General features: G+C 44.9%; 1 protein-coding gene and 1 long non-coding RNA gene across 3 annotated transcripts; one reads left to right on the top strand and one right to left on the bottom strand.

Annotated features, from left to right (window-relative positions):
• Positions 1-1369: 1369 nt before the first annotated feature.
• Positions 1370-24820, bottom strand: LOC124409765. Its single transcript, XR_006929538.1, has 3 exons — positions 24694-24820; positions 3657-3665; positions 1370-1385 (listed from the first exon to the last, which is right to left on the bottom strand). It is a non-coding gene; the product is annotated as an uncharacterized LOC124409765 (long non-coding RNA).
• LOC124409752 lies at positions 6666-24666 on the top strand. 2 transcript variants are annotated; one of them, XM_046887575.1, is made up of 7 exons: positions 6666-6916; positions 6950-8836; positions 9740-10163; positions 10320-10426; positions 12404-19624; positions 19900-20441; positions 21400-24666. In XM_046887575.1, exons 1-7 carry the CDS (start codon positions 6728-6730, stop codon positions 24188-24190), a joined length of 13161 nt encoding a protein of 4386 aa, XP_046743531.1. In that variant the 5' UTR covers positions 6666-6727; the 3' UTR covers positions 24191-24666. The 2 variants fall into 2 exon arrangements, with proteins under 2 accessions (XP_046743531.1, XP_046743530.1); XM_046887574.1 differs by having other exon boundaries at positions 10296-10426.
• Positions 24821-25128: the final 308 nt, after the last annotated feature.

The raw sequence follows: 25128 nt of genomic DNA, 5'->3' as shown, positions 1-25128 counted from the left end.
CGGTATTTTTTTTTTTTCTTTCCTTTCCTTCTTTATTTCTTTCTCATTCTTTCTCGGTGAAATTTTTCACCGGATAAACTTCTCCGTTTTTACTCTCTCTCAACCTGTGTCTTTTTTTCCCTCTCTCTTTTTCCTGTCCTGCACATTCTTTTATCCACAGGTATACGTATATAGGTATATATATATATATATATATATGTGTATAATACGCGATTGTGCCACGAACAGCAAAATTTATACATACGACCAACCTACATACCTATATTCACCTTCTTCTCCGGTCATGAAATTCTTTGCGTTATTATATGGGCCTGCAACCTTTGTACCTGCTCTGAGCTCTTTTTTATTCTCTCTTCTTTCCCTCTTTTCAACAAAGATTTTTCACAGTATTAATTCACTCCTTTACAATCTCAAGATCTCGTTTTTACTCGTTTTTTTTGTAAAAAGTTAAAGTCGAGGTACGAGGAAAAAAAAGGATTTAATGAAATGCTTAGCACAGGAAAAAAAATATGTGTATATACATATATATATATATAGGTATATTAGACTGTATAAAAAAAATTGACTATTTTTTTTTTAATAGTATACTGAAAATATTGTTCAAGATGACGAAAAAGAAATACCATAAAAATTTCAGATTTTAATATTGATATTTAGAGGTGCCTCATCGCGATTTTCTACTTTCCATAAGAATAACATGGCAAAAATGGTTCTTGCTCCTTGCGATTTTTATAACTAGACAACGACGCGTCGTACAGAAAATTCATAAACATGTTTTTGTAGGAAATTGAACGTTCTACAAAAAAGGTCTTTTGTCATTTTACGATAAGTATACTCCTTCAAAAGTTATTTGAGGTCAAACATCAGCAAAGGACCTCAAATAACTTTTGAAGGAGTAGACTTATATTATTATGTATATATATATATATACATGTGTAATATGAATATTTCAACTAATTTGTACAAAATAGTATTCGTGAAATTGAACGAATCTGCCAGTATTTTTTATTTATTTATTTTTTCTCTCTCTTCCAATCTTTAAACAATTCAAAAGTAAGCATCGATGTTTAAGCTTTTCAATATGATTTTAGTCTTTTAAAGTATCTTAAAAGTATTTATTACAATAATTTGATAAATTTATATTTAGCTTAGGACTAATTTGTAATAATAATTTAAAAAAAAGTGTCGATTTTTCGACAAAACAATCTCCTTAATAAACGCTTGATTATCACAATTATCGTCATAACGATTCTCGCATCAATTGCAGTGACTGTAAATTATATTTAGGCAAATATCTGTGCCGAACGATGTGTGCATGCATGCAGAGCCAATTTTGCGATTAGGTATTTCGGTATGAACGTATATATATATATATATATACATACCTATACTTGTAATTAAAATCGCTCGACGACGACGAGGGTCTCAGAATCATCGTTTCTGTTCACCCGCGTTTTCCGCTGGAAATTTATTATCGTCATTAACGGTAGATCGCATTTTCTCTCTCACTCTCTCACTCTCTCTCTTTCTTTCTTTCTCTCATTGCACGACGGCAGTCATATGCCGCGCGCACGTTGCGAATGTACAACCTGTGCAATTAAATACTGTAGCTATAAACCTGTCATATGTGTGTATGTACCTATATATAGACGTTTAATAATAATACAGAGCGAACGTTTTACACACACACACACAGACACGGAAACATTGTATGAAACGATTCAAAAACACTTGTCATAATCCCGTCTCTGTGTGTGTCTACTAATAATAATGCTTTTCGTTCTTGCTTTTTTTTCATACTTTTTTTTTTTTTTTTTTCAACATCGTTTGTCCTTAATTATTGTAGTTAATTATTGAACATCGATTTGTTGAAAAAAAAAAAAAAAAAAATTAAAATACGTTTAAACTTAATACGGTATTATTTCGAGATCTGCGCTGTTTCAAAAACATCAAAAAAAAAAAAAAACTTTGCATTCACATATAGTAACGACAAACAATCCTTGATTTTTCCCAAGAATTGATTATACATCACGTAATAATTGACTATATAGGTATAGTCGAAAATCAGACGAACACTCGACTTATTTCCATCTATATTATTATTCTCATCAATATATTACGTAGCATGAAATGATGCGTCGATTCCTGATTAAATATTTGTGACAAGATTGTTTAAATTGCAATAAAAAAAAATAGGTGAAATACTCTTGATTCTCTGAACGATTATATGAAGTATCATTAATGAGCTGTTAGTCGCTGTGAAATTAACCCTGGGTCGTTTTAAATAAGGGAATTGAAGGTGGCATAAGGAAGAAAAATAAGGAAACACGTACGAGATAATTACTTATCCTTCCCGTGTTCGAGTGCGGTTTTTTTTTTTTTTTTTTCTTTCTTTCTTTCTTTCTCTCTTGCCTCTATTACACGTTTTTTTCTTTCTCTACTGGGACGGTTTTAAATCGTGCAATGGCCCTCTGTAGAAATTAATTACCGCACGAGGTTCGTTGTACTAGGTATATTGTATATATATATGTTATTATTATTATATGAATACAGGTATGATCGATTTCTTTGTTTTTTTTTCTTCTTCTTTTTAATTTTCATATTCCAAAATTGTCCTATTTTTATACTATAGATATATATATATATATTTATATTTTTTTTAGAGGGATGGAAGAAGAAAAGAAAAGAAAAGAAATGAAAAGAAAGAAAGATAAAAAAATCAACGCGCCAAAAAAATACACCGAGTTCTTAAAACCAAAATTAACACGGGATCAAATCGAAAAGTGTCAAATAAGGGTCGATTTACTTGTAAATTTTCGGTTTCACCAATTCCATGATACGTCACTCTCTAGTTAGTGAAGATAATTTTGTGTTTAAAAAATTGCCAAATTCCAAATTAGGTGATGAAAAGATAGAAAAAAAATTCGGCCCAAGTTTTCCTTGCCGGGGGGGGGGGTCTACTGGATTTTGGGGAATTTTTTCAGATTTATAAAAATGAGCATTCGCACTCGACTTGAGATATTTATAACAAGAAAAAATAAACGGTACAGTAAAAAATCAGTTGCAAAAAAAAATCAGGTCACGTTTTTTTTTTTTTACCGAATAGAACGTTGGAAAATAAGTATGAAATGATATCGACATGGTCGGGGTTTAACACTGGTCGAGTTGGCGTGGAATACCCCATATATATTTTAATCACACTTCCGTACATTCGTTCTACGTAGGTACGCAACTCAACCGAAGGGTGGAAAGAGATAGAATCGTTGAAGCAGGTTATTTTTACCGATCATTTAACAGTAGAAGTTATTATTGTTATTGTTATTATTGTTGTTGCTGTTGTTGTTGTTGTTATTGTTATATAAACGTTATCCACGCTTTGTATACGCACGTATAAAATGAGAAATTATTCTTCATTCGTGCTGTTATGTATTCCGTCTCTTTCTATAGATACTACATTATAATACATATCTCTTCTCTGTTCATTTCTTCGATTGGCTATTGAATGTTTATTCATCATTTCGATATCATATCGCAAAACTATTACTTATAGTATAATTACACGTCTAGCGTACGTGTTCGATATTATATTATATTATATTATATTATATATATATATGTAAGTGAAATTGACGCGCAGATCACAGCCGTTGCCTTACATTGCATATCTTGTACACACATGTATTGTACATATAAATATATATATATATATATATATATATATATGGGGCATTCCAAGTGAAATAGAGAAGTCGTTTCCCTCAAATCATCAGATCGTTGTATAAATTTTTTTTTCTTTTCGCATTGATACCACTTGAGAAAAAAGAAAGCCCAATTTTTTTTTTTTTTTTTTTTTATGGTGTCGCGACGATCGTTTTTGCCTAAAAAAAAAAAGAGATAAGAAAAGAAAGAAAGAAAGAAAGAAAAAAAAAACACCGTTTTTAAAATTGTGCAATTTCTTTTTCCACAGATTTCGGGCAGTAAATAAGTAAGATCTATCATGATTTAAAAGTGGGATGCGGCTGCTTCGTGGTTCCTTTTTTTAAAACATTTAATTCCTAACGGTTCTCAGAGGAGTGAAAAATAAATAAATAAATAAATCAAAAGAAAACATGTCTTGGAAAATTTTCACATTTTCCAAAATAAATTCTTTATTTTTTTTTTTTTTTTTTTCAATTAATAAAAAAAGATCAATACGGGAAATTAATGAGAAAAAATTTTTGTAAGTCAAATCAATGCGGAAAAATTTTTATTCACGGACCTGATGACCCGAGGGTGAGAAATGACGCCTCGATTTCACTTGGAATGCCCTACATATATATGGTCCATACTTGTATATGTATAGTATGCGCTTTAACGTTGTACGTTGTACAATTTTTAGCAGCCGTTTGCAGGTCAACGTTTATTGGCATGAAGAATTGCAATTATAATATATATTAACATATATATATATATATACGTATATGTATATATTTTTTTTTTTTTTAAACATTCACGCGACACAACGATGCGTATAATAATACACCTATATATAGTATATAATCCGCAATTCCGACGGCGTCATGATGCAGTCGGGAATCCGAATTAACCGCGTCGCGCCTCGATTACGGCCCGCGGGTGAACCGCTTGCTTCATTCCTTATCGATGCTGTATACGTATACCGTTATAAAGTCTAGAGGAGAGAAAAAGCGAGGTAGAGTGTGTGAGAAAGAGAAAGAGAGAGAGAGAGAGAGAGAGAGAGAGAGAGAGAGAGAGAGAGATAGAGGGATCGTCTACCTTCTTCCGACTGTCGCTCAACTTCTGATTGGTTGATTTTCTTTTTTTTCTTTTATTTATTTTTTTTTCTTCGACGCTGATCGCCGATTCGGCGGAACGATAAACGTGCACAGCTCGGCCTGTTTTTCTTATCTTATCTCGCCGAGCGATCTGTCTCGATCCGCGTATATAATGACTCGAGACATGCACTTGAACGCTTCTTCTCACCTCGTACTTTGCGCTCTTTGGCTCTGGCTTTGAAATAAGAGGGGGAAGCTGCGATGATAACGATGATGAAGGGGGAGGAGGAGGAGAAGGGGATGAGCCCGAAGCTTCACGCGAGTGCAGCCGATTCTTGTACAAATAAATTTTCACATCGCAAGTCTGTCTTGTGAGGAGAAACGGAAGCTAGGATCGAGCTTGGGCAAACGCTCAGTATAGAGGTGCAACCCGTCGAATGAATACTCTAGCATCTCTTGATGCTATTTTAGAAACTTATACTCGTGCTCACATTCGCCATGATGAGAAACGTAACTAGTCTCGCCGTTTATCATGACCTGATTATCTAGCCACCCTTATTACTCGAGCGCTTCTTCTTCTTTTATTGCCGAAATTAGATTGTTGTTAGCATTAGGTATTACGTAGTTTGACAGGATTTATTTATTATTATTTTATTTTATTTTATTTATTTATTTATTTTTTTTTTCACAGATTTTCGACAGTTTGAAACATTTTATACTCTTTGGATAATTATGTAAAAAACGCTGTACCTGATAACTTGTATCTACACTGAAATGTTCGACCGAAAGTAGTTAGTTCAAGGTTCGTTCATCGTCGTCGTGTAAATTCAGGTATGAATCATTGCTTCGAAACTTTATCTAACGCAGGTCAGAAACAAGTCCGTTATACTTAGATGTAATCGTCAAACGGAGTAACAGAATGTTTTCCTAGGCTGGAATGCAACGATAATAACAGACTTTGAGAGAATTTGTAAAGCAGAAATAGATAATAATAGTCTTTGACAGAATTTGTATGCCAGAAATAGATAATCACAAATTGGTTTAACAGACGGTAGAAATGTTATGAGAGAATATGGAACAGAAAATAGTACCTTACACTTGAGATTCAAATGAGGATGAAATTAGTAATGTTACTGTAGGTAATCGTTACTTCTTACCTTCAACAATTTTAAAAATTTAGTCAACAGTGATATATAAAAAAAAGTATACTCTTATTTTGAAAAGCCAATTCCTTCGAAACCATTCTAAAATTGCGCAATAATAATTTTTTTACGGCATGGGCATTGAAAAGTTCACTTTTTGTAGCAGTTTTCTTTTCGTAAAGTGACGCTTCATACGGCAGCGAACAAAGTTGCGGAATAAAGTCTTTATTCCGCAGTTTTGATGCGCAGTTCGAAGTGCGCATCCCAAACTGCCGAATAAAGTTGCTTCGTCGAACAGATCGCGACATAACCTCACTCTTCGTTTTGCTTTTCAATACCCATACCGTAAAAAATATTGCATGTGGCATGCTCGTAAACCGTTTTTTGGCTCAGATAATTTCAGTACTCGCTTCCGGCTCGTCTTAAGCTCGTCCTGAAATCTTTATCCTTGCCAAAAAAACAGCCGGTTTACGGGCATGCCACATAAATAGCTATTTCACCTGATGTTTCGTTAGGTTGACGTTACCAACTTCAATCTCACAGGTCCAATACTTTCGAAACGTATACCACGTTATTGACTTATACTGAACAGTATATACACATATTATATACATATATATATATATACGCATAATTGTAATTTGTCAAGGTTTTGTTTCTTTGCTGAAAAATTGTCTTTCTTTGATCGTTGCAGAAACAGCATCAGCGAAGGTATTGGTCGTTGATCCCGGCTCAGCGGTGGTCGCCGGCATAACATTGGGGCAGGTAATCTGTACTACGTCGAGTTTAAACCGCAGTGTCGTGCCGAAAAACATGGTAGCGTCGAGTCATAGCCTAGAAGAACTGGGGGTGAGTCACCCGGCGAGTGCGAGCGGCGATCGAGGCTTGTCAGAGAGTAATAAAACCGCTCAGACGGCACTCGACAAGCGGAGCAGATTGAGCAACGTTATAAACAACCTGAGGAAGAAGGTCCCCGAGTCGTCTTCCCAACCCCAACCCCAACCTCAGCCTCAACCTCAACCTCAACCTCAACCCCAGCAACAACAGCAACGACAAGAATCACAGCAGCAGCGTAACGAGGGCGACAGCGACGGGCGCAACAGCCTCGAACGGAATTTGGAAACCCTTGAAAAGTACGTGATGACCGTTCTGAACGGTGTGATAAAGGACGAGGCCGAAGACGTGGCCGAGGACCGGATCGAGGCGTCTTCGACTTCGTGTCCCGATGATGTAAAGAGCGAAGAAGAGAACGCGAAGCCTGAGAGAGACGCTGAGGAGACGTTGGAGGGGGCCAAAAACGAGGACGTAAACTGTCTCGCCGTCGCTGACGAGGACGATGCTGCGAAAAAGCATTCCAACGAGACCGAAGACGACAGCGAATCCGAGAAGCTGATGGACGCGTGCAGGGAGCTGATGAACGACCTTCTGAACGACATAAACAACCTCATCGAGGGAAGAGCGTCGACCGGCGACGACGTAGAACCGAAGGAGGAAACCCGGGTCCAAATCGCCTCCCCGACGAGCCTTCACTGCAGTTTGCCTCTGGAGAAGGTCGCGCCGATGTTGCGTTCCTGCCAGGACTATCAGCCCGTCGCTTTTTTCCAATCTCCCCAGCGTTCGCCGTCTCGACCATCGCCGCCGATGGTACGTCACCTCTGCCTCTACTGCGACAGAAAGTTCCTGTCGATATCGCTCCGGCAACGGCACGCTGATCGGGTTCACCAGGTCGGCGGGGCGAGTCGAAGATCAGAGAGGAACTCGCGGCGGGCTGTTCAGACCTGTCAGTACTGCTCGGAGAAGGTAATCGGCGAGGCTTCCGAAACGACGGAGTCGCCGGAGGCGGTGCCTTGTGAGACCGTCGACACCCTGGACGGGCTCTTCAAACACATGGTGCGGAGCCATCCGGACCGGTATCACGCCTGTGTACAATGCTCGACGCGCTATGCGACAAGGGAAAGCCTCGCGAGCCACACGACGGAGGTCCACAATGGTCAGGAGAAGGAAAAGGAGGCGAGTGTAACGACCAGGGTGAAGGAACAGACCGAAGAAACTGTGCAGGAATCGGTAAAGAAGGAAACCTTCGTCAGCCCAGGAAGTCCCGATTTTGATAGCTCGTTCTACAGCAGTGTGAGCTGCAACATCAGGGAGAACCTTTTACATCATCTTGACGGTAAACTCCAGGCTAATTCGACCCTGGCTGTGATACCGGCGGTTGAGGCGAAGCCCCAACAACAACAACAACAACAACAACAACAACAACAGCAACAGAACTTCTACGAGAGCAACGTCGCCCAGATACAACTTCCCATAGACATATCGCTCACCGCTGCAACGCCGGTCTACAACAAGGAGTACTCGAACGACGGTAACGAGAACTCGAGCGAGTACGCTCAACGGCCAGGAAAGACAAGGATTCATCCGAGGAGGGTGTCCTTTGAGAAGTACAACTTCCCGAGGAAGTACGACGGCAAGGAGCCTTGGTCCTGTTCCATTAAGGACCTCAGCAAATTTGACATATCCACGCAGCTTACGCTCAGGAAGAAACAGCAGCTCACAAACTCAAACTCGAATGGTTTGACGAGCGGTGTTAGACAGGGTGGACAAACCGATATTGATGTCACCGGGACTTCGGCTGGTGAGGATACACCCATCGGTGGTGATGCTCACGATGCTCTTGGAACAGCCAGTGTACCATCCGAGGAATCATCGCCAAACTCGCCGCGGTGCTCTGACCTCAATTTAGCCGAAATTGACACCAAGACCACCATGTTTACCTCAGAATTTGCCAGCTTTATGAGGCTCAAGAGGTGGGATGAAGTTGTTAACGGTCATGCTGATCACAGGGAAATTGTGTACGCCGAACTCACCGGCGAGTGGTCTAGACCCAGGATTTATATTTGCGGTGCCTGCGCTGATCGTCACGTGAGTTTTTTATGCAGTTTTGTTTTTATGGTATTCTTCGGCTATGATCAAGTTCAGAGGGTGTCATCAAAGCGATGGAAACTGTGTTCGTTCGACGTCATCGATAACTATTCATTCTGAACGACGTTAAAAGTTGTCCAATTTAGCAAATTTCATACATTTGTTCGTGTCATTGTTTTATTGTTAGTCATGAATTTTAAATAAGTGAAATTAATCAATGTATGCCAGTATTTTAATGAAACAGAGAGGAAAATGTCTTCTTGAATGACTAATTAGGATAAGGGTCGAATATTCAGGGTATAAAAGAAAATCCTTCTTTTCGGTATTAAAATCTGCACTTGGAACAGCGAGTGTCAACGTTAAAAGTCCAAAATCATCCGATTTCAGAGTCGTAAACAATCTTTTCATTCAGAGCTGAGACTTTGAAATGGTTGGCAGGAAAAAACAGCCCAATTTTGTTTCCCACTTTTTTCGAGTCTTAATTGCCCATATTTAAGAAAAGCAAGAAACGAGATTCGCTTCATCAACTCTCTCGTTTTATCTTCTGCTCTGTTCGACGCTTCGAACTTTTCTTTACCCAAGTCAACCTTGAGCACTAATTACCGGCTTTCTTTCACCTTTTGTATAAAAGAGACCGCGTTTCATATTTCATCGCACGATTTCTCCCACGATATAATTATATAAAATTCTTTTTCCCGAAGGAAGGAAAATGTCTTTAGAAGTCTTTAACATCGTGGCCAATTCTCCGAACCCCTTTTGCATTGGTCTTTCATCATCGAAACACTTGTTTGATCTTCCTCTTCTCACGTTTTATCACGAATTCGCTAAAACACATCACTAATCATGGCTACAAAACTATTCAACTCCAAACCTCGGTCTTTGGGCCTGAATTTTTGTGCGCAGGTGACTCTGAAGGAAATGGAGGAGCACAAATCGTGCGCTCATCCGAACGTGTGGTGTTCGCACTTCGAGTTCGCAGGTGATCAGCGTGATCTGTACAAGCATCTTTTCGTGCCGGGTAAAGGTTCACCGACGGCGAAGGCACGGGCGGCTATATCACCGGAAAAGATTTGCACAAAGTGTTCGAAGAACTGTAATACCCTGGCAGAATTGCACAGACACATGCTGGAGTGTGCCGGCGACCAGACCTGGCTTCTCGGGCTTTTTGGTAACGGTAAAAAGAAGTGCAAATGGCGGCCGTTCGGTAGTAGAAGCCGCCGGCGAAGGCAGCGCGGCATGAAGAGGAACATCCAGAATTCCCAGACCCCGAGGGCCAACACCCCGAAGGATCGACACGCGAACGGACCCCGCGTCCGTCCCAGCGATCGTAAGATATCATATCAATTATTCTCCATATTTCGTTTTAAACGATAAACCCGATTTCTAATTACCGATATCTGCACGCGAGGGAATTAGGCCCTAAAAAACATTCGTTAAAACTGATGATAAACTTAGGCAGTTCTCTTGTCATGCTCGTTCGTAGGAGAAAGTATCCAGAAAATGTTGGCCAACCTTCCTCCCAAGAGAGCATCTAGAAAAGTTCTCAGAGAAGAAAACCTGGCTAGATCGAGGCGGGAAGCAGCGCAAACCGTAAGTATCAACGCCATTTTGGACCTCGTTAAACTTTCACCGTTTTTTTTCTCCCTCTTAGTTTTTCTCTCTCTCTCTATTTTGCTGTAAGAAATTAACGAAATGCGTTGTAAACTGTAACCTCGGATTGTTGCAATATTCATTTGCTGTGATTTCAGCAAAAGAAATCGAATCAAAATTTTGTAACCTTTATTGTATATGTTAAAACACTTGGTGATTAACAAACAATACACTTTTCATCTTTTTTCTCTTTCATACGTTCGAAGTAGAACTAATTGAACCGATTTATTATCAACGTCAGAATGTGTTTTACAAGTATTTGTTCAAATGCAGGCTCAGAAACAGGTTTTCGAGTAGTTTATACCTGTAAAGCTTCCTGAATTTTACATCTCCCGAAATACGCATGTTCACCTTTAACTTCCTATTCGTTTTTTCGGGTAATACACAGTTTACACATTTATTAACGACTTAACACGTCGTAGTTATGTTTCACTCTTATTTATTAGTAATATCAATAATTTTTGGAAGCTTTGAACAGCGCAACGATTCACTCTATAAATCACGGTATCCAGTGGTCATGGAAGACCTTGATGTCCTGAATATGGGAATTTTGTTTGTCCTTAAAAAGTCCTGGAAATATCCTTGAATTTTTCTTGTTTCCTGGAGATATTCTATTTTTAAAGTTTGCTGCGAATGATTTATTAATCTCTGTTCACTGATTACCTGTTTTTAAAAATTGGACTCCCGCTTGGAATCGCGTTTCTCGTTTTTCTCTACTAACAGGTTGTAGTATAAATAACGTATATATATATAACTCTCACACTACCCTCTGCATTCGTGTATTTTTCTTCATCACAAATGTCCTTGAATTTGTTAAGAATTTTTTACCATACAACATCAAAATTTTTGCAAAGGTCGCATCCATTGAATCGATGAAAAAACGCAATCTCGGAGGTACCGATAAGGACCAGTTGCCTACACGTTTCTCTATTTCCTCCTCGCTCCCAATATCCGTCGTCTAGCCTCTTCGGTTTCTCCTTCCTAGTTCCTACTAATACCACTACCACCACTACTACTACTACTCGTACACACAACTTGCCGATGTAAGTGAAGTGTATTGATTGGTGATACCGGACACGCACACTGCATCCAGGACCCGCTAGCTCACGTCAGGAACGGAGCTTCGACCCTACCAGTGTGCGTGTGCACCGGTAAACCGACACGGCCTACGGATTCCCCACTCGTCGTCGCAAAACGTGAATCCCGGCACCTAGTGTACCTTGCAACGTCTATGTGGATCGCTATACAAGGTGTTCCGAGCGGTAAAGTCGCCCACTCGTTGTTCACATCAACGTCCTAGTGGAATCTGCCCTTTGCACAAGTTTTTCTCGATTTTTACCTAAGCAACTTCGTCTACTATAATAACCGTTGCTGTTTTCAAGAAATAATTATGCTCGAAAGGTCCTTGAACTTGATGCGATATTCTTGCCTTATCGTGGCATAATAATCCTCCAGTTGTACAGTTTTTCAAGGATTTACCATTTGGCTTCTATCATCCACCATCTTTTTCTACCGAATTTCATTTCGCTCATTTCACTTTGTTCACACGCACATTTAACGGATGATTAGAAGGACTCGAGTCTTGTCTGGAGCGGTCAATGCTGACGCGTCTTTCTGCCGCCGGTTATCCTTGTAAGAAGGCGGCGTACAGTTCGTTCAAGGTCACGCACATTTTTATTCATGATTCATGAATAAATTTCCCCGCACGTTGAAACTACCGCCGAATATACCAGTAATTATAATACCATCGCCATTTTTTTTTTTTTTTTTTTTTTTTTTTTTTTTTTTTTTTTTTTTTTCAGAAAAAGAAAAAGAGAAAAGTTCATGTCTTCCTGTTGATCCTTACCGTTCACTCGCTCTTTTATTAGAAATGAACTCGACGCAAAGTTATTGATGAATATTTTTATTTTTACCCAGGTGCAAACGCGTTCACGACCCCGAATATCGACGGACGTAACATCCTCGGCTGTTCAGTCGAGGAATAAGACTGTGCTGAAGAACAAGTTGCTGAAGAACGCTAAATCCTTCCAGCGCAACAGGAGTAGAATTGACAACATAGCAGCGGCTATCGAGAGCGTCGTGACATGCAGGTTGCAGGGACGATCATCAACTTCCGAGACGAAACCGGCAGTGGAGTCGGTAAAACGTGGCGACGAGACGGGAACGAGGATGGCGAAAATCCAAGCGAAAAACGTCATGGCGGTTCTGAGCAAGAAGAAAAACGTCAAGACGAAAATCAGCACCATCGCGAACATCGAGCATCTCAGGACGAGGGGACGGCCTTTCGGTGCCGTCAGGGTTTCCGGTCGATCGAAGGTGGTGAACGTGGTTCCGGAAAAACCGGCTTTGAAGACCGGCAAACATCCAAACCCGAAGAATCAAGCGGCGCAGCAGCAGCAACTCGTCGCAACTGCTAAGTCTAACAAGGAATCAGGAGAGGCTGGAGAGGCTGGTGTGAAGAGGCGGAAGAGGAAGGTCATCGACCCCGTTGCCTCGATGCACGCCTCGTTGAAGGCGAAGCAGCAGCTCAGAACCAACGACGGAAAGTTCGCGAGGAGCCCGAATCACAGCTCCGATGAACTGCCGACCCCGGAACGATACCCGCGACGCCGCGCGAGCATCCCGCAGTTCGTAATTCCCAAGTCCAGGATCAAGGTGACCAGAGAGGTCGGCAAAAAGAAGACCGCTAAAATAACCGGACGCGTGTCCTCCGATGGCGACAGAATGCCGACCCTCGAGCCGGCTGTTCCGGTTAAAGACTCTGAGCTGTCCGAGCCCGAGGAAGAGCCTGAAATACCGGGCCGTGGAAACGAGCTTCCGGTACTTTCACCCGCTGCCGTTGGTACCGTTCGCCGGACCTCCCGGGCCTCTGAAAAGAAGGAACTGGTGACCGAGGACCACCTTGACCTTGACGACGTCCTTGAGAAGAGCGTGATCGACGTGGCGGAACTGAAGAGCAAGTTTGAACGGGAAAATTCCTCGCAGAGGAAGGTGGAGGGCGGTAAGAAGGGTGTTCGAGGTCCGCGCGGCAAGCGGAAGGCGCAGGTGTCTTCGTTCTCCGCGTCGTTTTCTTCGCTGACGCAGGTTAAGGAGAAAAAGAACTTGCCAAAGAGGAGCGCGAGTGTTCAGGACGGGTACAGGGGCGGGCAAAAGAAGTCGGCGCAGCTGCTCACCGGATCGAAGGAAGTCAAGCAGAACCCAAGGCGATCAGGACGTACCTCGTCGACCAGGGAACGACGCGTGGATGAGGCTGAGACTGCGCAGGAACCCAAAGCGGCGGAAGTTGTCGAGGAGGGAAAAGATAAAAACAACACGAACAAGAACCCGACGGGATACAAAGAGAGTCCAAGACGCTCAGGGCGGACATCGTCGGTCAAGGATCGCGGAGACGACGTCGAAGGATCGCGGGATGAGCCATCCGTGACCCTGAAAAGCCGGGAGAAAGCGGAAGACGCGGGAGAGAAAAAGAGTCTAGTGATGATGACGAGCGTCAACGGATGCAAACCGAATCCAAGACGATGCGGGCGAACTTCGTCAGCCAAGGATCGTGCCGAGGAAATCTACGCGGCCCAAGACGAGCCGAGACCATCGAAGAGCCGGGATCAGGTAACGGAAACCGGAGGTGACGAAGTCTCTGCTAAGCTGCAAATCGGAAAATCGGGGAGAAAGAGCGCCCAAAAAGGCGGTGGTGAGAATCGCAGTATTAAAAAACACGCCGACGACGATGATCAGCCGGCTTCCGTAAGTGATGCGGAAGGTCCGCATTCTCGTGGGAAACCGGAAGCCGAAGAGGAGGTGAACTCGGGACTGCCGAAGCGTGGTAGAGGTCTCGGAAAACGTAGAGGCCGTATCAAAGCCCCGGAAGTCGCAGAGAAGCACATCAACGAAGATGAAGAGGCCGCCATCGAGTCCCCGATCAACCTGAGCCTTGAACGGCTCCAGCGGGAGTCGAGCAATTCGAACGTCGATAGTGGCAAAGAGAACTCGTCGGAAACTCCGGTTATGGTTCCAAAACCGCGGGCCGTTCGTCCGAAGAAAACGAAGAGCGGACGACCCGGCCGTGACCGACTCGCTAAGCGCCTCGGCAGCGTTATCGGGATCCTGACCGAGGGTGTAAACATTCCCGTTGAAGCGCAGCAGAGCGTTGTTCTGACGGTGCAAACCGCCTCGGTTAACGCCGAGCCAGCCACTTCCGGAAGCCAGGTGAAACCTGAGAGAGACGCCGTTGTCGAGGAGAAAGCCTCCGACGAGGAAAAGGGTTCGGTTGGCGATGAGACGCTCTTGGAGATCGAAATTTGCCGTGGTATTGATGAGACGAAGATTGGCTGCCCTGAGGAAGCGGAAAGCAAGTCTGATAAGCCTGAAGACTCTGAAGAAGCTGAGAAAAATCAAGTCGTCCAAGATCCTGCGCCTTCCGGCGCTTGCGGAACTCAAGCAACTGCGGAAACTTTGACAAAATTGGAACCAATGCCCGCGGAAAAAACAACGAATCGAGTTGAGCTTCAAGTGCCGTTCGAACCCTCGAACGATATAATAAAGGATTTGTCGCGGAGAAAGCCGAAAGGCAAGGGATCGTTTTTGGAGAAAATTGTATCGAAAATAGCGAAGCAAAAGGATGTTTTGCTCGTCGAGGGTGACGTTGGATCTCTCCTCGACAATGCCGTCGACGAGTTGACGAATATACTCGACGAAGTTGCGCCTAATCTTACGGAGAGCACGGAAAATCTTACTACCAGCATCAACGAGGCGCAGGCTCGGAACGACAAAGCGGCTGGCTTAAGTCTTGGTGAAAAAAGTCAAGGAGAAGGTTCTAGGGTTGAAAAGGGAGGAGAAGAAAACGCGGTACCGACTTTGAACCTGCAGAGCGAATCCGTCGAGGTTCTTACCGCAGATTCTGTGCCCGATTACGACGAGGATCGGTTGATCGTGACAAGTGCCTCTGATAATTTAGTTATCATCGATGCATCGAATGAATCGGAAGCCAAGGATGACGTGAAGAAGAACGACGACGTCACGGTGTCGAAGAAACGAGCTATCGAAACGAACACGCCGAAGAAGAACAAACGGAAGTCCGTCGACGCCGAGGCGATCAACGATGTTGACGATCTGCCAACGGACGAACTCTGCCTCGCTGACATAATGAAGCTTATACAGAAGCCGAAGAGCAATGGAGAGAAGGAAAACGAGACTGTTGCAAGGCCGGGGAAACGAAAAACTGGTGGTGAAAGCGAGCCGCGGACGAAAGGGCGGACCGAAGATCTCGAAACTGGTGTCGAGACATCAGTGACCGAGGACAGCGAGTCGAAAAGACCGAGGCGAAGATCCTGCGTGAAGAAGTCGCTCATTGAAGAGCACTTGCCGCTTGTGATTGACGATACGGAAAAAACCTACGACGACGAGGAAGCGTCTACGAAAAATACAAACAAAAGGAAAAATCTTCAGGTTGAAGATACGGCTGTGATTGAGGTCGAGGCTGACCAGGTGTCGAGGTCAAATTCGGCGGTGAGCAATCGTGCCGCGAAGAGGAGATCGGTAGAAACGACTCGTCAGAAGACCGACGATGACAGCGAATCGTCGCAGGAACCGCATCGACGATCTTCGAAGAGGAAATCATCCCTCGTTAGTGAAAACTCAGACATTTTTGCAGATAGGGACTCGGTAAGTTCGGAGAACGATAATCGAGACGAGAACTCTGGAAGCAAGGCTAAAAACGTCAAACGAATAACCGGAGAGGTTGAGGAATCCCAGGCGAATACGAAGCTCGAATTCAGCGTCGGCGAAGCTTGCGAGAAAAATATAGCGACGAAAAAGAGGAAGTGCGGAAGCAAACCTGAAGAGAAATCGAACAAAGATGACGAGTCGAAGAGCGAAGAGACGCTCGAAGAGTCCAAGAAGATGAAGACGTCTCGTTTTACCCCAAAGAAAACACCCTCGCTCGTCAACGAGCATCTCGACTTAGACGACGAGGATTCGACGACTCTTTCCGAGGCCGAAACTCCGGCCGATTCTTTCACCAAAACCAAGCCCGAGTCCCCGCAAATTGTTCACCGCCTTCGGACGCTCCGACAGAGAAATTCGAAGCGGAAATCCCTGGCCGAGGATCATCTGGAACTCTTCGACGACGAACATGAGGAAGAAGTAAACCCCGAACTGTTCAAAGTGCCGGAAGTAGGTGAGGCGCATCATTCGCGAACGCGACGGTCCTCGAAGAGGTCTTTCACCCTGGCTGACACCGCGGCTTTGCTCGGTTCTGCGAACGATGAAGCGAGTTCAACGAGGCAGAAATCGTCGGGTGAATCATCGAGTTCAAAAGCGGCAGATGTTGGCCAGGATTTAGAGACAACGATAATCAACCGGATTCCAAAGTCAAGTACACCAATCGAAATCGAGACTCCGGAGGAATCGGTGAACTTGGAGAAAGACGAGAGTCTCGAACCATCCTTGATCAACGAGCACCTCGATCTATCCGACAAAAACGAGGAGGATGTACCGATCGATGATCTCGAGGAAAGCGACGCGAAGCTCAACGAGTCGGTACCGGTTTCGGAAACTGATGCGACGACAGAAATATCAGCAGAAGATGACCAGCTGCAACAGATCCCGAAGAAACGGGGAACGGCTAACTTTGCTGTGGGTCACACGAAGAGCGGGGAAATATTGATAGTCGAGAAGAAGAAGAAACTGACAAAGGAGGCAGCTCGATTCTTTTGTGAGGTTTGCGCGACGAGTTTCACCCGTAAGAGTTCACTGAAGAAACATAACTTGTCTCAGTCGCATCTCGTTCAGATCGCCAAGTCGGAAAAGAACTCTGGAAGCGACATTAACCAAGGTGACGAGGCGGTGGAGAAGGAGGATCGCGAGGAGGAGGGTCGAACGCAGGATTACTGGGGCTCGGAGGACAGTCTCGACGACGTTGACGAAACGCCGGCTGTCGATTCCTTGGGTTCGAATCCCGACGACACGGCGCTTCATCGGGCACCGAGAAAACCGCTCACGCCGCAGATATCCGAGGAGGAAGCCCTGGAGGAGGAACTCCTTGACGAGGAGATATGCAAGATAACTGAAAACATGACTCACGACGATTTTGTCCTGACGGATCACATCAGCCCCGAACTTGATACGGCGGTCAGCGTTGTTACCGCGAAGAATAAAAACCCGAAGAAAGAGAATCCGTCGGCTGAGGACGCGCAGAAGGCGAAGAAGAGGAACCTCGCCGAGGAACATCTCGACCTTGACTCGCCCAGCCCTCAGCCGAAGCTCAACAAGGAAACGGATGTCGAGCTCTCACCGCCGGAAAGTCAGACAGACACTCCGTGCAAAAGTGTCTCCAGGACGGAAAAGTTGTCCACGGAGTTCCAGAGGCCGAGTTCCGAACCCGAGGAGTCCGATTTAGCCGAGAAAACTAAGGAAGCAGCGCCGGGCAGTTTGCAGAAAACAGATGGCACGGATTTATCCGCGACGATACATCCGCTCGTCAGTATTCCTGTCAAGATTCAACGAGACGTTCTCGCTTCATCGAACCTCGACATTGACGACGATTCGTCTTCGGATCGACCGCTGGCTGAGATTTTGTCGAAGAGCAGAAATTCCCGACTTTCCGGTGTTTTTGACGAGAATGTGAAAGAACTTCCCGTGTCTTCTTCGAGGACGATAAAGTCCGTCGACCCGCATCTTGGATTCGTTGACGTCAACGAGAAATCGAACGGATCGAAGAGCCGGAAAACCACGGCGGAATTTGAAAGTGACGAGGGCTCGACCGACACTCGGGTTTCAGTAGATTCTAGAAAAGTTTTGAAGAACCAGGAAATGAGTGCTTCGAAGCCGGTGGAGAACCAGCGGGAAGTGAGCCCGTCGAACGATGAATTCGAAAGTGAAAAGCCGTCGACGAGAAAGGTTCAACCTCGAAAATCAAGGTCGGTGAGACCAAAGCCGAGGCGAAACGCGACCCCGAGTTCCGGCAGCGAATCGAGCGAGGCTGAAAACGCGTCGTCGGATTCGAGGAACAAGAACAAAATTGTCAAGAGCGTATTCGGACGGGTCTTCGGCGGTGAGAAGTCGGAAAAGGTCCAGGACAAGGTCAAGGAGGTCTTGGACGACTGGGATTCTCGTTCGGACGACGACGCCAGGAGACGCGGGGCGTCGCTGTCGTCGGAGGACTCGAAGAAGCGGCGGAATCGCTCCAGGGTGAAAATCAGGGAGGACGAGAAACGCGGTGAATCGCGGGTCAGTCGTCGAAGCAAGAAACGGGCCGAAGAGCGGATATCCAAGGCCTTCGAGGAGGAGGCAGTCTCTGTTGGCAAGCAGAACGGCCCCTCCGAAAACGAGCGTGAGGAGCTGGAGGAAACGACCAAGGACGAGCGCTCCGCTAAACAAGGCGATGACGAATGGCCCGTCTTCGGTGCCGAAGCCGAATGTACGGACGGCAAACAGCCCCTGAGGACCGGCGACGAGCGCAACGTTGTTTCCGAGGCGGAGAACTCGATGAACCGGGCATCGCTTCCGGAATGGGCATCGCTACTTCCGTCACCGTCGCCACCCTCGTCACCGGCGCAAAGCAGCGTCGCCCCGAGCAGCGTCAGGAACCGGTCGCCGACTCCGGACCGGAATTCACAGTCCTCCGATTCATCGGAGTCGGACGACGACGGACCACGATGCAGACTATCGCCGCTTTACATTAGGAACACACCTGACACGTCGATGGACAGCGTTGCCTCGGACGCGAACGAAGATTTTGTCACCGACGATAAGGCACGGAAAAAATTACCGCTGCTTGATTCACCGGTCGTGAAACTCGCCGAGGAACACCAGGTCGTTATCATCGCTCCGACCGACGCCCTCGAGGATAACGCCATCGACGTTCCCCGACCCGCCCTCATTCAGACTGCTGCTGCCTCTCTGCAGAAACCACGCCAAGTCAAGGTCCTCAATTGCGACGAGAAGCTGTTCGTCGAGTGCTGCTCCAGGCTTAAAACATCCGAAAACGAACTCCGGGGCGCCAAGAAAATACAACTTGACCACTCAGACGCCTACAGGATTAAGGACGCCGTAGATGGATCCGGGTTTAGGAGCATCCGCGACAGGTTCAGAGATGCAGAGAGTCAGAACAGCCTTGGTAGTCTTCTCGAGTCCGTGAATCAGGTCAATTGGAATTCAAATATTTTTTAACACTAAACTGTCGATATTTTTGAGTCATTCCAAATTGGAGTTTTTTTTCCTTCTTTCCTTAGCGGACTAGTTTCAGAGTAACTTACGATTAGCATGCGGGCAAACTCAGATTCGAGTGAATAAAAAATATTTTCAAAAGATCAGTGTCAACTCTCTACACTTGCAATATACTCGTGTATACCGTATACATCCTTTTTCTCAAAGCACTCTACCTTCACCGATGCCTAATTGTGCGCCTTGTTTTTCAGTTACTCGGCGAGGAGAGGTACGCGAACAATGAAAAGGACTACTCGAAACACGCGGTGCACCATCGACGAAGCGAGAATTCTAGTCGCTCCGTAAGCCCGGATCTCGAAGCGTCTTGCACGCCGCCCGACAACCTTGGCTACGAAGATAGTCTCGATGTCGCCTTCGAGCATAACAACAAATTGCGGGACAAGATACAGCAGCGAATGCGGGAGAGCGAGAATCTGATCGCCAGCTCGTTTCCCCGCGAAGCTAACAACCCGACGACCCGGCATCCTTCTCATCGCGACTTGAATTCCCCACGTGGAGTTACTGCTCATCCGACTTCAACCGTTCACATGGAGGAACCGAGGATCGCTTCCTGTGTCACCAAGGGCCTAGAAGATCATCATCATCATCATCATCATCATCATCATCATGCCTCGAAAAACGCTTCCCATGAATCCGCAGGCTTCAAGCATAAGATGACATTCCCCTTGGGTGGACTTCTTGACAAACTCGCACTTTCCAATCTACTTCAGAACACTACCAAACACGATCACAAGTAAGTCGTATTACCTACTTTTAGTCATTTTTTTTTTTCTACATTTCTTTTTTACTTACTGATTTCAGCGTTTCGATTTGACAAACGAACTCCCGAACTTCCGAAAATTCTCTAGCTTTGAATCAGTTCCTCAATTTAGTGATTAATATGAACCTAAACTCGAGAGGAAAAACCAAATTTAAAACCAAATTCCACATCGTTCACAGAGACAATCGCTGAACTTATGCAAACCATTCACTTCTCGAGAGCTTTCATACCCCTTTTGAATGTACATACATACATACCCGGCTTTAAATCATTTCAATTAGTTGAGCTGGCATGATGGTTTTGGGTTTAAGGGCGTCACTATTGTGCCTAATTCATCTCATGTGCGGTCCTCTGTTCAACGACCCGTATGTTGGTGGGTATGGATCCAAGCTTCGGACTTTTGACGCTATACTTCGAACCGTGTCGTCTTTCGTTGCCCTTTGTCATCCTAAAAAACCTTAAATACCCCCCAAACGCATTACCCTCTCAGAGCAGTATTACATATGGCCTTTAATGGTCCTTTCCTGTTGTCCCAAACGTCATCATATTTGGAACGATCATGCTGCTTATGTTCAGAAACGTGTCACAAGAACTTTTGATGGAACAACATATTGATCAGGCAACTTTTTTTGTATTCTTGGCTAATGAGATTTTTTACACCTCATTGACTTCCACGAATGTCCAAATATAAGTAATTTACTAACTAATTTGGTGGCGGGAAAACTCAGCTCATGACTGGCCCATTTAACAATAAAATAATTCTTCAGAGGAATCAGAACATTTAGAGTCTTCTGAATTGAATTTTCCTTCTTCATTGATTGAGGAAAATAGTTTAAGGGAAATGAAGATAAAAAAGTAGCTAGTCTTGGTCAAGTTCCGATACTATCTGTCAAAGTTATGTTATTTTCAACAACTTGTTTATTATTTTCAGTGGTTCGACGCCGATGACGGTTTTGGCAGAGCTGGCATGCGCTCGAGCACCATCGGCAACAAGGATTGGCGAACTGGAACCAAAAGTCCTGGACAGCATACCGACGGATCGCAAGGATTTCCCGATCCGCAGGATACGCAACCCGATAAAAGAGTTATTCGAACGTAAAAAAGAGCTGAACGATCGTAACCAAAGCGACAAAACAAGAGCCGTTGTGGTGGCGGTTGCAGCGCTCAAGGAACTGAACGTCCATCGGCAGCGTAACAAGAACACGACGACGGCGAAGAAGTCGAGGAGGCAACAGCGCTCGCAGGAGTTTCCGTTGGTGCGGAAAAGTCCCTACAGCGGAATGGCCGAGAGGAAAAAGCGCAGGGATATTTCGTCGGACAAAAAGGAGCCGCCGGTTATCCGCAGCGACAAGGTCAAGGACGTCTACGATTTTGACGACGAGGAGAGCCAGGCGGAAGTTGCGATGCCCAGCGTCGTCTCGTTCCGGAGCAAGGTTACGCCTCTGGAGGTTGACGTGGCCAGCCTGGCCTCGAAGGCCATCGTCCAGACCCTCGATAACGGCAAGGAGGCGGACATCCTGGACCGCAGACTCGAATCGATGATCGACCGGAAGTTCAAGGAGGTAGAAAAGTCCGCGCCGAAGACCAAGGGCGCTCTCAAGGCCTTCCAGAACGAACGAACTGGCCCAAAAGACGCTGCCGAAGCCGATTCCGGAACCAAAAAAGCCAAGGAGCCGAGTGATGTTAAACGGGAAGATGAGGCTTTGGGCCCGATGGACGATTTTGTGCAGCGCGGTAAGCAGAGCTCGAAGCGTAACAGCGAGTCTGGGAAGAGGTCGAAATCCAAAAAACGGGGTAAAACGTCGCGGAAGAAATCGCGACCCTCGGCATGGTACGAAAACGACAGTTCGGACGAATTCAGAACCGCTGCGAAGACCGAGGACGTTGGTGTTGGGATATCAAAGAGCCAGAGAACCTGCTCGAAAGGCAAGCAAAATCTGTTCGCCGAGTTGTCGTCGACTTCGTCAGAGAGCGAGGAGGAGGTCGAGCTTGATTTGGATCGTGAATCGGCGGATTTGTTACCCGACGAAATCGACGCTACGGAAGAACCCACGCGCGAAAAATCACCCGAAGATCGTCTCTGTCAGGAAACGGAAGAGCACAAGACCAGAAATTATTCCGAGACAAAGAAATCCGAGTCTGAAATGTCCGATCATCCGCTCGTTATCGACGAGAGAAGAGACAGCGACGAGGAAAGCAATGCCAGGAACAATTACGAGCCTTCGTTTGAGATGGATGACCTTTACAGAGAAGACAGCTCCGACGAGGGAGATGCTGAGTGCCCCGTTTTCGAGGAGACGGACAAAGCGGTCGAGGAGAATTCCGAGGTCCTGCCGAAGTCGAAGTTCCTCAAGGAGGACGAACTGATTCCTCTTGAGGAGGCTCTCGATCTTCTTGACCAACCGGGAACCCTCGAAGAATCAACGAGCCGGTCTAAGGATAAAGGGAAGAAATTTTCAACGGAGGGAGAAACTGAGGGGGATAATACTAGTGTCGCTAAAGGTGAAGAGCTCGTTGAAAACTATGCCGAGAGTCCGGCGAATGAGAAAATCGACGAGGACGAGATGGTTCAACTGCCAGAGAAACTGCCCGGAAATGAAAAGCCGGAGAAAGCCTCGGACAATCTACCACTTCACGTGTTCCTAAGCAGAAAGGTGCAGGAGTCGAAGAAACGGAAACAACAACACCTCAAGAAACTCCAAGAGGAGCAGGAACGGATTTTGTTGGAACTGCAGCCGACTCGGAGGCAGAGGAAATGCGCCATTGGAAAGCAAGGATTGCTAGCGGAGATAAGCAGCTCTTCGTCCGACGAGGGGGGTAGCGGTTTGAGGAAGTATCACGACAGGGACAGGTCCTTGGATTCGTCGGAGAAACCGCGACGGCAGAAACGCGAGTCGAGGGAGAAGCGGAAGGAAAGATACATCGAGAAGAAACACGAGCAGATAATAGCCAAGGAGCAAAAGGCGATACAGGAAGAGATCCTGCGGGAGCTTGGAAAGAAGAAAGACGAGAGAACGACCCCTGCGAAGGATTCCGGAAAGTCCTTCGAAGGCAGCGATTTCAATCAGGAGGATATCAAAGGAGGAGCTGAGAGTAAAACGAGTCCGAAAAAGCAGAAGAAGCAAAAGCCCCAGAAAGCTGACAGCGTCTCGGGTGATTCGATGGAAAAAACAGCGGACACCACCAGAGAGAAAATTAGCATCAACGAGTCGCCGTCGCGGACAAAGAAGCAGTCGAAACCTGATCAAAAATCGCCGAAGAAAACGTCGAACTCGTCTGGCAGGAATAAAAGGCATTCAACCGGTGGCAAGTCGGCGGCTGAATTGAACGGCAAGGAAGCAAAGGACGGCAAGGATCGAAAGTCGTCGGGAATGAAGCGGGACTCGACGGACGAAGAGCTGCGTACTACCAAATCGTGGAACAAGGTTGAAGAAGGTGTCGGCGTCGCGATTGGACGCAGGAAACGGGCTGCAGCCAATCAGCTTTATTACTGGTCGAGCTCGAGCGACGAAGAAGAGGAAATCGTTGAGGAGCCTCTGGCCAACGCTGAGGAGGAAGATGACCGGCAGGAGCAGCACGGCTGGATCGTTGGCGATTCTCATAAGAGAATGATAACGATGCTCGCCATGGAAAAGCAGCTCAAAGAGAAACGGAGACGCAGCGAGGACGAGTTTGAGCCCAACAAGGCGAAGAATAAAAAGCACAGAAATAGCACGTCCTGATACAATTACGACGACTGAATTTGATTACCAAGCGAAATCGTAGTTTCATTAACGTATTAACATTGTTTATATTATTATTGTTATTATTATTTTTTTTGTCAGTTTCCGCTCGAACATAGAGGACCGATCTACGGTAACGCATAATTGGCCTTTTATTTTGATGTGGGTTTGGGTTTTTTTTTTCCTTTTTGTATAATTTCTGTAGCACCTTTTCGTTACTTTCAATCATTGCCAATGCTTATACCGCTAAAAACGTATCTTAGGTAATTTATAATAAAAGCTGGTTACATTGGCCAATGAAAACGTAGCTGCGAATAAAACGTGGATAGGCTTGCAAGAAACGAAAGAAGCCGAATAAGGCAGTCGTTTCCAGTTTGAAGATAGTGAAAATAAATAAATATAAAATATCAAAAAGTGACTAAAATAACTTGTAATATGGGTCACGGTAAAATAAAAAAAAATAAAAAATAAATAAAACGCCCTGTACAATATACAAAACGTACATCCATGCATACATACATACATGCATACATACATATATAATATACATATATTCATTCGGCTGAGATATATTTTACACATGGTGTTCGTCGATCTAAATTACGAATATGTAGTGAGTAAAATTGAGCCAAACACAATTCATAACACAGCATCAGAGAGAATGAATTGTGTTGTATACATATATAACTGCTATGAATATATCGCTTACAATTAGACTGAGTGTACGAAACATTAGATGGACTTAGCAGACACGTGAAGGCACTTATAGACAATACTGCAGAAGATTTTTAACGTTTGGTTTAATTATGATAAATAACAGGTGTGGTTACTAGTTAGAAATATTATACATGTATGATAAATGGATTATTTTTGACGGACAGCGCGCAACAGGGGTCCAATCAACTATAGCGTTTTGGCCAGCTTTTCGTGATTGCTAC

Source organism: Diprion similis, chromosome 8 (genome assembly GCF_021155765.1).
Source record: "Diprion similis isolate iyDipSimi1 chromosome 8, iyDipSimi1.1, whole genome shotgun sequence".
Taxonomy (NCBI): domain Eukaryota; kingdom Metazoa; phylum Arthropoda; class Insecta; order Hymenoptera; family Diprionidae; genus Diprion; species Diprion similis.
This window is presented reverse-complemented; position numbering and strand designations above follow the sequence as displayed.